Source organism: Gymnogyps californianus, chromosome Z (assembly GCF_018139145.2).
Source record: "Gymnogyps californianus isolate 813 chromosome Z, ASM1813914v2, whole genome shotgun sequence".
In the NCBI taxonomy this organism is placed as follows: domain Eukaryota; kingdom Metazoa; phylum Chordata; class Aves; order Accipitriformes; family Cathartidae; genus Gymnogyps; species Gymnogyps californianus.
In genome coordinates, this window is record NC_059500.1 from 42,099,744 (window position 1) to 42,117,036 (window position 17,293).

The 17,293-nt window shown below is 38.0% G+C and overlaps 1 protein-coding gene across 9 annotated transcripts in view; it reads left to right on the plus strand.

The window, feature by feature from the left end:
- TLE1 (TLE family member 1, transcriptional corepressor) overlaps positions 1–12,802 on the plus strand; it is a 73,770-nt gene extending 60,968 nt beyond the window's left edge. For all 9 annotated transcript variants that reach the window (XM_050912691.1, XM_050912696.1, XM_050912694.1 and 6 more), the window contains 6 exons: positions 6,275–6,524; positions 8,294–8,541; positions 10,511–10,658; positions 11,052–11,202; positions 11,647–11,723; positions 11,883–12,802. In XM_050912691.1, the coding sequence (XP_050768648.1) occupies positions 6,275–6,524; positions 8,294–8,541; positions 10,511–10,658; positions 11,052–11,202; positions 11,647–11,723; positions 11,883–11,990 (982 nt within the window). In that variant the 3' untranslated portion in view covers positions 11,991–12,802. The remainder of the gene's footprint in view (positions 1–6,274; positions 6,525–8,293; positions 8,542–10,510; positions 10,659–11,051; positions 11,203–11,646; positions 11,724–11,882) is intronic.
- The last annotated feature ends 4,491 nt before the right edge of the window (positions 12,803–17,293 follow it).

Consider the following 17,293-nt stretch of genomic DNA (forward strand, 5'->3'; position numbering starts at 1 on the left):
AAGTACACCAGATTACAGGCAAAAAAGTGTGTATTTTCTTCTACTCTTTTTCAATAACAGTAGGAAAGCAGCAGACTTAGATTAGGAAAACCATCCTGAATGTGTTTTCATTGCTATCCACCATGCTTCTGAGAACAGACTTAGCTATCTGTTGGCAGTGTGAGAAACCTGTTAAATCTTGGATTTACTTAAAGAAAAGTTGGTGATATGTTGACAAGGTTACTGAAGTGAGGGCTCAGTGAGTTGGTGTTATGTATCAGGTGGTGGTGTATTTAAATTTAGTACAGTAAGGAACAGGCTTTGTTCTCAAAACATTCTTTTATGAAGGGTCAGACTCATTCTTGCTGACTTTAGTAGAATTTGGCATACTTACATACAATATTTTTGGAGATCGCATAATCCAGTGGCTGTTTTTACTTTTAAACAAGTACATTCATAAGCTTTGGATAACTTATTCCATTAGTAAAGCCTGGCAATATTTTATATTATAAGCTATGAAAACCTATTTTTGTTCAGTCAGAAATTTTCTGTGGCTGAGTTCTAGTTGTTGCACTATTCAAGGCACAAAAGCAGTCTAGTTGTTGCACTATTCAAGGCACAAAAGCAGTGCATGTATGCTGCTATACTTTGTATCCCAGTATTTCATAGCTAAATTACAGTCTGTGTGGGTTTTTTAAATTTTTTTATTTAGTGTTTTCAGCACTTTATTCACACTGCTTTGTAGGTTGTCTGCTTTGATACATAATTCCTACTCTCCGCTTGACTTGATGTGTTCTGTAGGGTTTTTTGTGGTTGTGTTACTTTGACTGAGTCAGTCATTTCCTCTAAAGTGACTACTTTGCTTATCTTTATTGTAAGTGAGGCAAACCTAAAATTTCATGAACTGATCTGTTATCTTTCCATTGATAGCTTTAGAACAATCTCTTGGTTTAGTCTTGATTGGCTACAGCTAGCTAGATGCCGTCTGCTACATGCAGCATCTTTGAGTATCTCTTACCTACATTAGACAAATCTCCTATATTTTCTGTACAAAGTATGTGTGTTATATAATAATGCAGATTAGTAGAGTACTCCTGGTTTATTTTCAAAATCTGCCTTTTCCTAGAGTGCAATTAAGGTGCCACATTGAATTTATTTTGAGATGTGGAGTTTTGGTCTGGGTCTTGTTGCAAGTGGCACAGAGAATTTTCAAATTGAACTATTGAATCCCCAGCCATATCAATGGTTATGCTGGGACTGTTTTTTTCACCCAGCCCTGCTTCCAAGAGAAAATTAAGTTCCTGTCTTTCCAAAGGAATGACATTTCCGATAGCACCCAGTTTTCTTTGTGAGATCTGTTAATGACTAGCTTGCTAGAAAAGTTAGTAGCCTCTTAAGAACCCCCTCCTACTTGTCTATCTGCTTTTATCAAGGGACTGTTGTCTGGAAAGCTTGTCTTTTGCTTGCCTTGTTTTGTAACTTGATTAAATGTAAGTCTTTACTACCATCTTTTTATGTTCCTTAATGTGAATCTTTCAGTTTTGCTCTTTGCAGAGTCTAACCTTGTTAGCAGTGCTACAGATGTACTTGGGAAATTGGGTAGCAATCCATAAAGTCGAAGTGTCTTCAGCAATTTCTTGATTATACAAATGAGCTACTCTTTGCATTTGGTAGCAGGTTTTGGTTTTGGTTTTTTTTTTTTAAATTACTTCCTATGAGGCTTTTCAGCTTTTTCATATGACTTTGATATTTTGGTGTACACACATGTGATCTCATATTAGTTGTTTTCTCTCTTCAGCTGTTTGTAGTTCAGTAAGTAATTTTATGGACAAGGACTTGATATCTATATGTGTATATGAATGTGCATAAAATAAGTTTTCATATTCTTGGTTTCCAAGTTGATTCCTATCAGTAGATTATTCTTTTCTTAGCAGCTCTCCTGGTTTGGGGTTGGTTTTTTGGAGGGGTTGTGTGTTTTTTCCTTTCAGATTGCCTTGAGCCATCACCTAATGAATAATTATCTTTGTCTTAGGTTGGGGATGGGAAATCAGTACTAGTTTTGGACATGGATATGTGGTGTCTGAGTCTTGCACTCTGTCGTTTTGATACGTTTAACTATGCCCTGGACTATAAGTTCTTGGTGTGTTGCTGTAATCATGTTTTTTGCTTTGCATAGCCTTTCTAGCAAGGTACTTATTTAGCTTTTACTCTTCTATAGCTGCTAAATTAATATCCTTGTGGATTTCTCCTTGATGTGAACCACACCTTCTAATAGTTGGATTGTGCACTGAACAGATTTTCAAGCTCAGTGGTAAGATTTATGTCCACAGTGTTGCTTCCCTGGTGTCTGAAATTGTGAATTAATGGTAGCAATGAGGACAAATGCGTTTCTCAGTATTTTTTTCAAATGTGGTTTTAATTGAAGCATGAGGTGTTAGACACCAGAAAGAGCTGAAAATACAAGTTTCTCATTTTAGTAGGAAAGGGAAATTTCATGTGGTAAATGTTAACTCTTTCAACTTCTAGTTATAAGCTGACTTTTCTTTGTGTTTTTGGAAAGGAATAATATACTGTTCTGGAATTGCTCAAGGCAAAAATTAAAAAGATTTCAATTCTCCTGAGCTTCACACTTGTTCAGTGAATGTACAATGAAGAATATTTTAAAGGAAGGCTAATTTTATTATATTCTAGAGTGACAGGTTGGTTTTTTTCCTCCCTTGTATCTGTGGATAGAATTATTTGATGACATGTATGAAGTTAAAGATTTTGTTATTTCTGTAAAAATACCTTTATTTCTTGGCATTTTGTCCCATATAATGAAACACCATGCTGTGCGTGAGACAGAAATCTGTGATTGTCGTGAAGCTGAGCAGCAGTTTCTGGCATACACTGTCAGTTCTAAAAGATCATTGTAAAAGGACAAAAATGCACATTGCCTTTTTGCAGTGTTATGGAATTCAGATGTCAATAGCAATTTGTCGAGGAGAAGGATGAGTGGGCAAGGGGTGCCTGTCAAGAAATACCTTGAGCTTTACAGAACTCAAGAATTTACCAAATTTTACTAAATGCTGACTCTTGTAAGGCTGGACAACCAAAATGCTTGTCAGTTTTGAGAACCTAGGCCTGTGAATTTATCTAGTGCATTAAAAATTGAGTCATTTCTTAATTGTATGTAAGTACACCTGCAGCTTTGTAGGTGTAGCACTGGAAGTACAGTCCTCTCCAGAAGTAGCAGAGTAGGCCCTCTGGCATGGTGACCTGATGAAGAGGTAGCCAAGGACAACAGTGGTTGAGCTGCAAATAGTCGTTTATACTGCTATCTCCAGTACTGTGTTCTTCTGGAGATAGAAGCTTTCCTTGTCTAGGGAGCGTCAGTCTTGCAAATGATGTAAGTTTTATAAAAGTAAAAGGTATGTGTATTGAAAAGTTGTATCTACTAGGTATTATGGTATAAGTTACAAGACCGCATAAGTATGCTGACAGTGGTGATGTTAGCATGACATGCCACACATCTTCAGGCAAATGGGAACATTTACTTTTTTGTGTGCTTGTCTTGGCAGGGTCAGAGGGATTTGGCAATCTGTAGCCATTTCTTTACACAGTGGATTGCTGATAACTTGCATTGTAGAAAAAGCTGTCTTGGCTTGTAAGAAACTATTGCTGGTCTGTTTGTTAGGCCCTCAAACTCAGTCGTCCTGAGTCCTGACCAACCAGTCTTGGAAGCAAATGCCTGCTCATGATGATAAGAGAGACTACTCTTATGATCTGTATAACTGCACTTTAAACACGGGCATACTGTTAAAATTTGACATGATTAAAAGTACACTGGGTAAGTCTCTGGTGTTTCAGAGCAGAAGAGTTATCATAATTCTACAGTATGCATGAAGCGCTTGAAAAATGTTCCTATTGTCTTCCTCCCACCCTATCTCAGCAAGCACTGAGAAGCTGTGTGTATGCACAGAAGCATTTCAAAACACCAATTATTTAGCTATTTTGAATTGAACAGAACACTTATGCTGTAACCTTCCATTAAAAAAAAAAATCATGTCAAGTGGATTATTCATCTTAAACATGCTGGAAAAAATTGCTTAATACTTGTTTAATTGTTTTTCTTCTGTCCATGATAAAAGCAAGGGCAGGCTGAGACTTCAAAGTCGTGTAGTTCTGTGTACTCTTACTGCTAACAAATATTCTGCAACTGACTTTGATCTGGAGCCCAGGATGGGGCCCAGCTTTTCAGCCTCTTAAGTGCTATGACTCTTTAGTTGGATTCTGTACCTGAACCTGAGCAGTTGTTCAGCCTCGAGCAGTCTTGTTGCCACTCTTCTGCTTCCTCTCCCATCCTGTGTCTTGTCTGTTTAGTGAATAACTACTTTGGGACGGTTCTGGCTCTACTCCTCTTCACAGAAATGATACAGATTTCTAATAAGCCTTTATCATTACTGTAATTCTTCATATGAAAGAAGAGAAAGGGTCCCATGGGAAGAAATACATTTGATATACTGTGCATCTTGTATACATGTAAGGGGGTGAACTTTGCACTTCCTTTCTTATCTTACATTTCCCATTCCTGATGTTTCCATGACAAAAAAGATTTGTCATCTTTTGCACTCGCTTATCCTCCATTTGTATGTATTCTCTAAGCAGGCTTTCAACTCACATGTCCAACCATGAAACATGAATTAGGTACAGAAATTGCATGTATATGCACTATTAATTTCTTCTTTGTTTAATAGAAGTTACTTTTAGCTAGTTTTTACCCTTCCCTTGTGAGAAAACTGTGATATTGCATGGGGTGACTGTTTCCACTGTTACCTTCTGTATGAAAGAACTGTAGAGTTCTTTCACCTCTCCACTTCTCGCTCTTTTTAAAAGAAGTATTTTCTGCTGTGCTCCTGGGCATATTCGGTTGCTTTGTGATGCTTGTTACAGATCCAGGCATCTTGCTTGTTCCTTCCTTTCAAACTGTTCAATACTTGGAAACATGCAATGAAATACTTTGAAAATACTAGCTCAGAACAGAAGATTAAATTGAATTATCTATTGTTGGGCCCTTGGAAGAGGGATGCAATACTAGTACTTGAGCTACAGCGACTGAAGACTTCTGAGGAAGAAGGTACATTTGGAAAAGAAAGGACAATTGTGAACACAAGAATATATTAGAAAAATAAAGGTGTCACTAGGGAGATGATAGCTCATTAGTAAAAAAAAGGATACTCATCACCATTTTTTATCCACTTTGGGCTCTTGAAAAATGCTGTTAATGTAACAGCAGCATCAAAAATGCGAGCTATGGATGTGCTTAAAACAGAAGAAGCAAAAAAGGAGCTCACCAGTATAACAAAAAGCAGCCTTTTGCACTGGTATTTTCATTATTATTTAAAACACACACACAAAGAAAACCCCCTGCACCTGAAACCTTTATTAGCTGCTATTTGTGCCCTGGTTCTTGGGTAGAGCTGACTTTAAACATTACAGTGAACATGAAGAAATAATTTTGTGTACTTTCCCCAAGGAGGAGTGTTTTTATTCAGTGCTGGGATTTACTTCCTCAACCCTCAGTTTCCATATACTTGAAGTCATGCACTGAATACAAATAAAAGGTGTTACAGAAGTGCCAAAACTACCTGGGAAACTGAGCCTTTCAGCTTTTCCAAAGTACTTATTCAAGAAAACATAATTACGAGAAGATGGTATCAGCTTTCTGATGAAAGGTGTGTGCAACCACTCTGCATGTTTCTATTTTCTGTTTAAAGCACTTGTTACCAGCTGGAAAGAGAGGCGTGTGAGCACAGCTGTTGTTGATGTTAAAGGTGAGGTGCAGAAAAGGAGCAAAAGTTGAACTTTGGCTAGTGGTGCTGCAAGGCAACAAGTGCAAGCCTCATGGAAGAAGGCTGAAAGAGTAGTGCCTGGTGAGGGATTGCTGCTGCAGGACTTGTGGTGCTGAGACTTGGAACTGCTGGCTAGAAACCAGGGGGTGAAAGATCTTTTGATTATCCAGGTGGCTGAGGGATAGCAGCCATGACCTTGGTCTGTAGAGTTAAGGGTAGAACTTAACATGCTTCCCCACTGCACGAATACTTTAGGTGAGGCAAGCTGAAGATATCTATTGTGAAACCTTGTCTCTCTCTGAGGTTTCATGTGCCTGTATTACTTAGCACTGTAGCTCTGATTTTCATGAGAAAAAGATTGGCAAAGAAATAAAATAAAAAAAATACTGTGTTTTTCTTGTGTTATAGCACTATAATCGGCTGATTTTTTGTTTGTCTTCTCTCTTCTTTCCCTTCCCCAAAAGAGCCTACTCCTTTCACGTTACTGCAGATGGTCAGATGCAGCCAGTTCCTTTCCCTCCTGATGCCCTCATCGGTCCAGGAATCCCTCGCCATGCCCGTCAGATCAACACTCTGAACCACGGGGAAGTTGTGTGTGCAGTTACCATCAGCAACCCCACGAGACACGTGTACACGGGTGGGAAGGGGTGCGTCAAGGTCTGGGACATCAGCCAGCCTGGCAACAAGAGCCCTGTCTCTCAGCTGGACTGCCTGGTAGGTGAACAGGAACTTGTGCACAAGGGTAGCTTCTCCTTGGAGACTCAGTAAGGAAATAGCTGTCCTTGTCTGGATTTTGTTCATGTTACAAGGAAATAGCAGGCAGTTCTGTTTCCTGCTTTACATATTTAGCTGTCTTTTTTTTTAACACATAACAGGTGGAGTTAGAGAAGAGTGCTGGTTTATTTAGGGATAAATATCATCACTGAGGGTCAAATAACAGATAAGATTTATGAGTAGAGAGTGTGCCTGATTCCACCCCCCGCCCTCCCCCCGCCCCAGTCATGCTGATGATTTTTGTGCATGAGTTTAAAAGGAATGTAGCCTGGCTTATGCAGGGCTGCACAGAACCTTCCTAGGTGTTTCACTCACACCAGGAGTGACAACCTCTTTTTTTTGTAAGAGGATAGCAACCAAATAATGAAATAATGTGACAAGGTACCAAGGTCACTTTAAGACTTGCTATGCTTTTGTTGGTGATCCACAAGTTATACATTTTGGTTGGTTGTTTTCACATCTGCAGGATACAAAAGGGCCTGAGTACGGTAGTATAGGTAGCTGAAAAGCTAACTGAAAAAAGTTAACAGCTCAGTAAAAGGTGCTTCTCAGAAGCAGCATAGATGTTTGTGAAATGTTAACTGAGAAGACTTAATGTCATAAAGCACAGTAATACATATTCTAAATGAAAATAATCCTAGCTTCAGTGTTGATCCAATTAAATATGGTGGGTTTTTTGTTTTGTTTTGGGTTTTGTAGCCTTTACCCTTTATTTACTGCTACCCTTATGTTAGTTGTCTAGTAGTAAAAGTATGGTTGAATATGTATTCTGTTCTGTGGCAGGTATGTGTTTGGATGCACAGTCCTAGCTGCCTTCACTTTAGTTACGGAGCAGTACTGGCTGACTAACTAAACCAACATTTCCACTGCACTACTTACTGCTCCTTTGCTGTGAATAAGAAAAAAAAAGCAGTAGTAGGAATGCTGTTGACTACTTCTTGCAGTGGTTTTTTTTATATGTTTTGAGTTACAGATCTTAACCCTCCATTTCCTAAAGGACTGTTACCATGTTAATTTGGCAGCTGTTACGGAGAAATGGACATCCAATATGCTTAAGGAGTCAAGCTTGTAATAAGTGAAGGTTGAAATGTTTTCCACCTCTAAGTCCAGTGTAGTACCTCTCAATCAGCAATAGTATCACAAATGTGAAACTAATAATATAAGTACAATAAGAATCATGTTGAACAACAAAGGACCAACGTAAATCCAGGACCAGTATGGGAATACTTAATATATTAACTTTAAAATGGTAAATGCAAAATAGTATTTGAAAGAAAACTCCAAAACCTGAAGGGCATGAGACTTGAATTGCATTTTCATATAGGGTTGCCTAAATGCCAAATGAAAGGTCATTTGCTTTAATATTTCTGTTGTTGGTGACCTTAGCTGATGGAGTGCACTTGCAGAAATGCAAGCTTACTTTGGCTCTGCTTTTGTGTAATGAGACAGAAGACTTGCCATTCATCAGGTTTAAAACAGAGTAGACTGTGGCAACAGGAGTCTGCAGTTTAATTTCTGCAGCTGCAGTCTCTGGGTAGTGATGAGAAGTAGGTGTTTGAAACCTTTTAGGATCTGCTGGTTCCTCTTTGGTACTTTGGTAGTGGAAAAAAATAGCATACTGTTTAGAACTTGGATGCAGTCCGACTCATATTAGTGGTCATTATTTGCAGGCATGTATTAACATAACTGAGGTGATTTTTGTCGTGCAGAACAGAGATAACTACATCCGCTCTTGTAAATTGCTGCCTGATGGATGCACCCTAATAGTTGGTGGGGAAGCCAGCACATTATCCATATGGGACCTGGCAGCACCAACTCCTCGTATAAAAGCAGAGCTGACATCCTCAGCCCCTGCCTGCTATGCGCTGGCTATCAGCCCTGATTCCAAGGTGTGCTTTTCCTGCTGCAGTGATGGGAACATCGCAGTGTGGGATCTGCACAATCAGACGTTGGTCAGGTGAGTCATTACTTGTTTACAGAAAACTTTAATAGAAGTTACTCTTTGGACAACTACATAAATATTTATCTCCCTGAAGAGTGGTTCATGACAGCAAAGTAAATAGTATTTCTTATCCAAAGAATGCAGTTTGCACCCGAGTTGGGCAGAAACTAGTTTTGGTAGCTTCACCCTAGTCTTGGAAGATGCACTTTCAGGCCTAAAGGGTTAGTCCATAAACTACTGCAGTCAGTGTAAAAGTTCCTGTTGGTTTTGGTTAGTTGGGATTTGTCTGCAGGTTTCTACAAGCAGCATTTCTGCTGGTTTGTGATTGATGTAGACTGAACATGCCTTTTAGGGAACTCTTTGAGGTTTGTTCTCTTCCTTTGTCTTAAGCCCTGTTAAGTAATAAAGAGAATTTTCAGTTCTTATTTAGTGATGATAAGTAATAGAAGTAATTTTTCAAGAGTGGGTGTAAAGTGTGGGTCCTCTCAGTTCTTTAGGAAAACATAAAGGACTGATGTTTGGTCATTCATGAGAGAAAGGTATTTGAGGTTTTGGGGGGAATTTGATCTCTAAAACTTCTAGAATGGGTTGCAAAGAGTATAATAAGTGGATTGCCATGTAAATTACTTTTGAAATCTTTTGTTAGACCTTTGATTAATGATTATGTTAGTAGAAGATTGTCTAGCAGGTCAATATTCAGCATTAGTGCTATGACAGAGAAAGAAAGATAGGGCCATGTGTGAAATGGCTCTTAGCAACTAGCTATGTGGTTTACTAGAAGAAAAATTTTGGTTTATGCTTACCAAAGTAGTGGTGGCTTACAATATTATGAGACGAGAGAGACTAAATTGGGAAAAGCTGTGATATTTTAAAAGTTCCGAACACAAATGCTGAAGAATCTGCTTAGTCTGCTGTGTTTCAATTAAATTTCCTGTATATCAATAATTAGCCTAAACATATGTGCAGAGTCATATTAATGTGCATGCAAATCTTACTTTCTCTTGAATTTTTAGGTCAACAAAGAAAATTTTAGTTATACAAAAGCTTCAGTTTGCCCTATGCATGCTTAGTCTCTGTGAAGGTGCACTCTCTCCATCCATGACTCTCTTGCCTTTTGAATGTTTGCTGTCAATGTTCCCACCACTTGCTGGCTGATCTTGCTAATTGATAGCACGTGGAATTTTGAGACCAGAGCTACAAAACGAAATGTGCTGCGTGACCTTTCTGTGGCAGCTCTTAGTGATTCATACCCTTCATTCCCAAGCTAGTTGTCTTTCCCCCCGCCGCCCTCCACCTTTCACGTTGAGGCATAGGACTTTCCTAAAGCTAATTGCTGATGAAAAATGCAGGAGCCTCAGATGGTTTTTCCAAAGGATTAAGGAAAACTTGAGATGACCTTCTGGTTGCTGAAAGCTGAGAATTACTAATGAGGAGATTTTAAAACAAACTGCACCATTTAGATTTTTGTGATCTCCTGGCACAGAGAATGCAACTTTGCTGACTCAGCAATGCTTGTGTTTAACTATCTGGATCTCTATCTGGATCCCTTCCTATTAATATCTCTGCTTATTATTTATCACCTTGACTTGCGGCCAAAGAAAAATACAGAAGCTGTTTTCTGAAACTGGAGGAGTTTTGTTCCCTCAGCACTTGTTTTAATCTGAGTTGTCCTTAGTGCTTTTAACTATAGTTACTGTACTTTAATGTTCTCACAAGCTTTTTTCTTTTTTGGCTTTTCAAAACCTGGTAGGAAATATTTGACTTTGTTCAGCTAGCCATGATGCAATTCATTTCTCTAGCACCTGGAAAATGTTTTTGTAATACTGTTATATTTCATGGTCAGTAAGAGGGAGGAGCTGATTTTTGCCCATCAGCAGACACAGAAGAGGTGACACACACATACAGAGTCCAAAACTAACACCACAACAGTGTTTACCTTGAGCTCTGGCAGGAAATCATTATTCAATCTGGTTTGTTTTATCAGGCAATTCCAGGGCCACACAGACGGAGCCAGCTGTATTGACATTTCTAATGATGGTACCAAGCTCTGGACAGGAGGTTTGGATAACACTGTTAGATCCTGGGACTTGAGAGAGGGGAGACAGCTACAACAGCATGACTTCACGTCACAGGTAACTGGATTTTCCTACAGCTTGTGGGAGGGTGCGTTGGGAGGGAAACATTTAGGATGAAAGCTGAGATTGAGCCCAGTGCAGCTGGCAGATTGCTCCCTCTCTTCCTTTTGGCTGCTCACAACACAATATTTTGGAGCTTTCATATGTTTAGCTTGCAGAACAAAATGATAGCCTGACACTACTCTCTTTTCCTATTTTTCTATGTTAATAGGTAAGAACAGGGGTTGTTTAGTCACTTGAATTTTGAACAGCAGTCTTGCTACTGAACTATGTGAATTTTATTTGGCCCTTCTCTCTGTCTCCCTCTCCAATTAATTTAACCACTGTATTAAAAATAAAAAGTGTATCTGTAGGAAAAAATAAAAAGTGTAAATGTGGTTTAATTTTCAGATATTTTCCCTTGGTTATTGTCCTACTGGTGAATGGCTAGCTGTGGGAATGGAGAGCAGCAATGTAGAAGTGCTACATGTAAATAAACCAGACAAATATCAACTGCACCTTCATGAGAGTTGTGTATTGTCACTCAAGTTTGCTTACTGTGGTAAGTTGCCCTGAACACGGAACTGGACATCAGGGCTCTAATTCATGCTTTGCTGATCAGTTATTACATAGTCACAGCTCATTTGATAATCCAAACTTGTTTAGTATCTCAGTTTCTTAAGTTATGAATAAGTATCTCTGCTTTATGAATTCAAACCTACTTATCTACAAACAACCATCCGTTGGTCTAAAGGCTGCTGTGAGGGTTGATTTGTGTGTAAAAAAGCTATTTCTACTTACAGAGTCTAGGGATTTCCTAGTATGTAACACACTGCAAAAGCATGAGTGTCCACACTGATTGTAAGCAAAAGTACTATGTTGATTAGTGGTGACAGCCTTTATAATGGTAATTAGTTAACAGATTTCATAGATGGGAGTTGAAAACGCAAAATCTGTCGGATGTCTGTTTTGTATGTTTTCATAGTCCTTCTGTTTTATATTCTAGGTAAATGGTTTGTGAGTACTGGGAAAGATAACCTTCTTAATGCATGGAGAACTCCTTATGGAGCCAGTATCTTCCAGGTGAGGATGATGATGCTTTTAAAGAAAAACCTACAACACACAGAGTCCCAAGAGTGGACTCATATCGTCACCTATGTGATTTACCCAAAATGGGATGCTGAGATGAGGGTAACAGACTTTTTTTTTTAATGATGTAATATATTTCTATTTTTCTTCTAGTCCAAAGAATCTTCGTCAGTGCTTAGCTGTGACATCTCTGTGGATGATAAGTACATAGTCACTGGCTCTGGAGACAAAAAGGCTACAGTCTATGAAGTTATCTACTGAAAAATATGATGGGGATATAACTTTTAGAAGTTGAACTGGGCCAAAATTGTTCTTAATTGTAGAAGTAGAAAGGTTTTGCCTTTTAAAAAGGAACAAAAGTATTGAGGTTCCAGACCTTGCCATGAAACTACTCCGATTTTTCAAAATAGAAGGCAACGTCCAGCAACTAAATATTGGCTACGTGGACCAAACGGAACACAGAGGCAAGATGGACAGATGTAGCCTAGGTTTTTGACATAGTTTTTAAAAGCCGAGGCTACTGAAGAATGTTGGAGCCTTTTATTTTTTTCTTTCTTTGTGACCTCATGCAAATTGTTCTCATTGCCTGAATATGGGGGATAAATACCTTTCTGTTCCTTGCAGTTCAAGTTGCATTCTGTCCTGTGTAGAGCAGTGGTGTCTCAGATGAACTTGTTTCCCGGTTTTGCATCTTGTGATATGTTTTTGTATTTTTGTTGAAGGTCAAACATTTGTATAAATTGTAAATATATTTAGTTTATTACAGTAAAGGCTTTAGTACCAACAACCAGTCTTCCCCCCTCCCCCCTCCCTTCCTGCCCTGCTTATTTAAAATTAAAAACCTTTTGGGGATATAAGTACCTTTTTAGAAGCAAAAGCAAACACTATGTATAGTTTGAAAATGGTGTCTTATTCTTTATAACTCTTCCTAGATTCCTTTATCATACTTCAAAGTAGTTGTTTTGACATTAGGGTATCAAGTCCGGTAGATACTGTCTTGTGCTACAGAAAAATTAAAAGGCAATTTTGTACTAATCATAGTGTAAATATAAAAATTGAACATTTCATAAAGATGTGCAGTTTAAGTTTATTCTGATGTCCCATGTATATGTTCTTTGGCAGATACAGTAATATGTGCCTGATCATAAGTCATTTGGTCATTTCTCTAGAAGAAGAGGTGACTTCCCTCTCCTTTCTCCCCCAGCTGAACAGAATTCATGCGAGACTACACTTCAACTAAGTACATCAGAGCCTTTATTCATTAACTGAGGATGTCTATGATTAAACAAAGCTAGATAAGTTGCATCCTTCGTATTTTACAGAGAAGTGGTAGTTAATGACCATTTCCTTTTTAATGTCTTGTCTATACTTAGATACTCAGGTAAATTTAATTAAATTACCAAAAGTGTGAGTTTTACAGGGGATCACTTAAACAATGTTAAATACTTGCAGGGCTGCAAGTGAAGTGAATTAACCTAAACTAAGTTAAACTTGCTTCTTAATTTCTTGTGAGAATATTGACAAAGGAATATTTTGATTTTTAACTAATCCACTGTATAAATTAATTAGAATTAATTTTCCTGAGTGTCCCATGTTACGCAGGCCTATAGGCTCTATGTATTCATACTAAGCAATCTTTGAGTCCTTTCCAGTGTCGTATCAGTGTGACATCTGTGAAGAGCCATGCTAAGCAGCCAGTTACCAAAGCTATGCATCTTCAAATCAAGTTTTCTTGGTGTACTCAAGAGAAATGGATGAGGAGAGAATGTGTACATTTTATTCTAACTATGTTTTTTCAGATTAATGAGTTCTACCACTGTGTGCTAGTCAGACCTAGCTATTGCACCAGTAAGGGCCATACATTTCCTACATTCTGTAATTTAATTAGAATTTCTGTTGCTAATGGAGAGTACAGATGAACAGAAGGATATCTTTGAACAAATAATTCAGATACACAAACTGGCAGAGAGGTTAAGACTCATCTGTGAAGAGCTGCTTTCTCATTTTGCTAGCATTTGACAATGACCTATATCCCTGCTCTTTCAAAGACATGTAACAAGGAAGAAACAAGTTTGACTGACAGATGCATTGACTGGATAGGGAATTTCTCACCTGAGGGCAAATTTTCTCTCAAGTTCCAGTCTGAAGAGACATCAGTTTTCTTTCCAATTTACATGACCATTCTGCTGAAACCATTTTATAGCATCTAGAATGGTAATAGCCTTAATGCATTAACTTTGCATTTGGAATGTAAAATGTTAACCATTCAGGATAATCTGGTCTCCTAGACATTTAAAATTAGTGTTCTATCCATATGTATCTGTATCTTTGTCTATTGCTGTGTTGTGAATATCTATCTGCATGAAAATGACAGACCAGCTTAGGTGGTGGTCATGTTCCTTTCACACATAGTGAGGCAAAAAGCAGAATCATCAGGCTTTTCAAAGAAATAATTACATTTGCTACATTGAAATACTGTGAAGTGCTATGCCATTTTAAAAAGGGAAAGTTTAAAAAAAGAGTATGTACTAGGTTACTTGATTTTCACGCTGACCCTTTTTTCACATTGAGGTTTTCCTGAACATCTGACTCTGTCAATGATCATTGACTTGGTTTAGCAGCACTGGCAAATTTGCTGTAGTTAAGAACATTTGGATTTCTTCCAAAGTACTGTCACCTTGGCTTTTACTTTATAGGTGTTCTTTTGCCTTTCTTAAAAGTTGATATCAGAGGAACCAAGAATGCAAGTATTCTAACACATTCATGTAACTTTTAAAAAAATATACACATGTATATAGTGGATCTGCTATAAGTTGCAACGTAGCAGTTGTTAGACCACATTCTTGGCGATCAGGAGATTCGAAATCATAGTGTCAGGAAAATCATGAAATACCTTGTCTTTTCTTGTTAGCTTCTAGAATGCACAGTGAATCAGAGCAGTTATGGAATTGGACATTATTTATGCATGTGAATGAATTTAATCATATTTGTACCGTAAGTTGTAATTAAGAAATTATTTCTGTTTTTTCCCCAATCAGATCTACTTTAAGCCTTGGGTCTGAAAACTTGGGGACACATCATACAATAGTCCTCAATTTTTTTGTTTCAGGTTTCACTTACAGTTTATGAAACTTTTTTTCATTTGTCAAATAGTAAAGCCTATTCCACCAGCAGATGTAATTTTTAATGAAAAGATACATTTGGTGAAATCTTGGCATGTCTGTCTACGCTATTACCTACAAGAGTTAAAACTTGTAGAGCTTAAAACTTCTGTAAGTTCTTATAGCCCTGTGTAAAGTAGTGGGTGGAAATAATTGCATATTGAATGAAGAAACAGACCAACCCAGACCAGCAGTAACAGAAAAGGCACTGGGAAAAGCACATGGAAGAAAAGAGGTACAGCAGTAACTATGGTGTAGGTAATTAATATTTTTTTGTCAATTTAATTACAGTCCTAAAAGATTCCTTTGATTAGGCCCTTTCTGGGACAGTCTTTGTTTGCTGGGTGGCCCTTAGTATTCAGAGGTGTCTGAATGCCACTCTGGCAAACACTAGTGCCAGATAGAAGCAGGGAGTCCCTACAAATGGCATATTGGATGTCAGTGCAAACAGTAACTGATGAAGAGGAGATTTGTGGTAATATCAATTCAACTGAACAAAATCCTTTGCCAGCTCTAATATGTATATTTTGTATATGTGCACTAGGCATAACCTTTTATAAATCAGTTGTGCAGAAAATCATATTATTCCACACAATGCATTTGTCAGTGTGTCAGAGTACCTCTTTTTGATTATAGTTCCAAGCAAAGATAGTTCCCCACATCAGCCCACAAGCTGCTGGTCCTTGAGAGAGAATTTTCATCCACAGTAATTCTTTTAAACTCGTTTGGCATTTCAAAAGCTTTTGTTCCTTTAAAGGGAAGAGGGAGCACCAAATGAATAGGAAGTTCATAGACTGTTAAAATAAGTGTTATTTTTTAATATAAACTTCAAAGTAGAATCTATCATCTAGTCACATGCCTACTTTTGTGTATAAACGATTGACCATAATTTTTCTGTCACATCTTTGCATTGGTGATGCAGGTAGAATTTTCAGAAGCACCAAGTTACTTAAGTAACTTAAACCCAGACTGACAAATTGGTTTGTTTGTTTTTTGTTTGTGTGTGTGTTTTTTGTGGAAAGACTGCCCCACTTATAAGCCTACGGGATCATGTAATCTAGTTAGAGTAGTCCTTCATATTTTCTATTATATTGGTGCAATTTTGAGTCAATGGGGAAGTTCCACCATTCTAGTGATTAAGAAAGGTGGATTTTAATGTTTTCAGGCTAAGGAAGAGTACTGAATTCAGATTTCGCACTACTGATAAAGTGTTTATCCCTTAAGCCACTTCACTGGAGAACCTGGACTGGCTCCAACTGTGCTGTCTCTTTGAAGGATTTTAATTTTTTTCCTACCACAAGTGCATAGAAAGAATGTCAGAATGTAGGTCTATACAAGACTTGAGTCAAGGTGTCCTGCCAGAGAGAGGTCTTTTATTATGGAGTGGGAAAGATGAAGCAGCTCAGAGTAGGACCTGATGAACACTAGAATGAAAGAAAGAGTTCATGGCAGGGAATACATGGAGGGATGAGGGAGAATGGGACATAGACACACATACATTTTAGTGGTAGTCTAACATGTAATCTACAAAATTGACCTAGAATGAGATTCCAGTATGCAATTTCACTGACTTCTATTTCTCCATAAAGTTGTTCAGATGTTTCTGCATATTAATTCAAGGACACCTGAGCTGTGTATTGGAACTGGAAGGGGGCATTTCTTTGACATCCATAAGCAATCGTCTAATCCTAAGAGGAAAGAGTTGAATCACAGCCAGTTCTCAACATTTCCCATTACCTAATATTTTTGTAGCTCAAGAGCAGCTTTCCAGCAATTGATAATCCCATTTTCAGCAACATGCTCCCAGATGTCCCATTGCAGCTTAAGTGCTTAGTGCAGCATGGTAGATTTTGCTGAGGAAACCAGACATGTAGGAACTGGGTGCTTTAAAAATCTGCCCTGTGGGTCTAGCTTACTGACATTTCTGAGAAGTTTACTCAGAATTTTTGTTCAACTAGATAGGAGAGCTCGAACACTCACTTAAACATTTTCTAAACCAGCAAAAACTGTGCTTTGAACCCACTTTAAGTACATGGGTGTGGGGTTTGGTTTTTTGCTTTTTTTGTGTTGATTTATTTCATTTTTTCCTTCTTACATAACTTTAAAAAAATCTATAAATTGAATACAACAAGAAAACATGAAGGGGAATAAGAAGAATGAATGAATAATTGTTTTCAGAGGGCAGAATATTCTTAAAGATGCTATATGTCAAAACAAAAGAACCTATTGCTTCTATGATATATCCAGCTCTCTCAAGAATTACTATGTGTTTCCTTGGAGCTAAAGTGCTATTCTCAGAAAACTGAATACCAAAAAATTGGTGGTGTGGGGACCAATATTAGTTATCATTTTCAAATCCGAGCAGAGTCTTGCTTCCCCCCCCCCATGTTCCTTATTGACGCA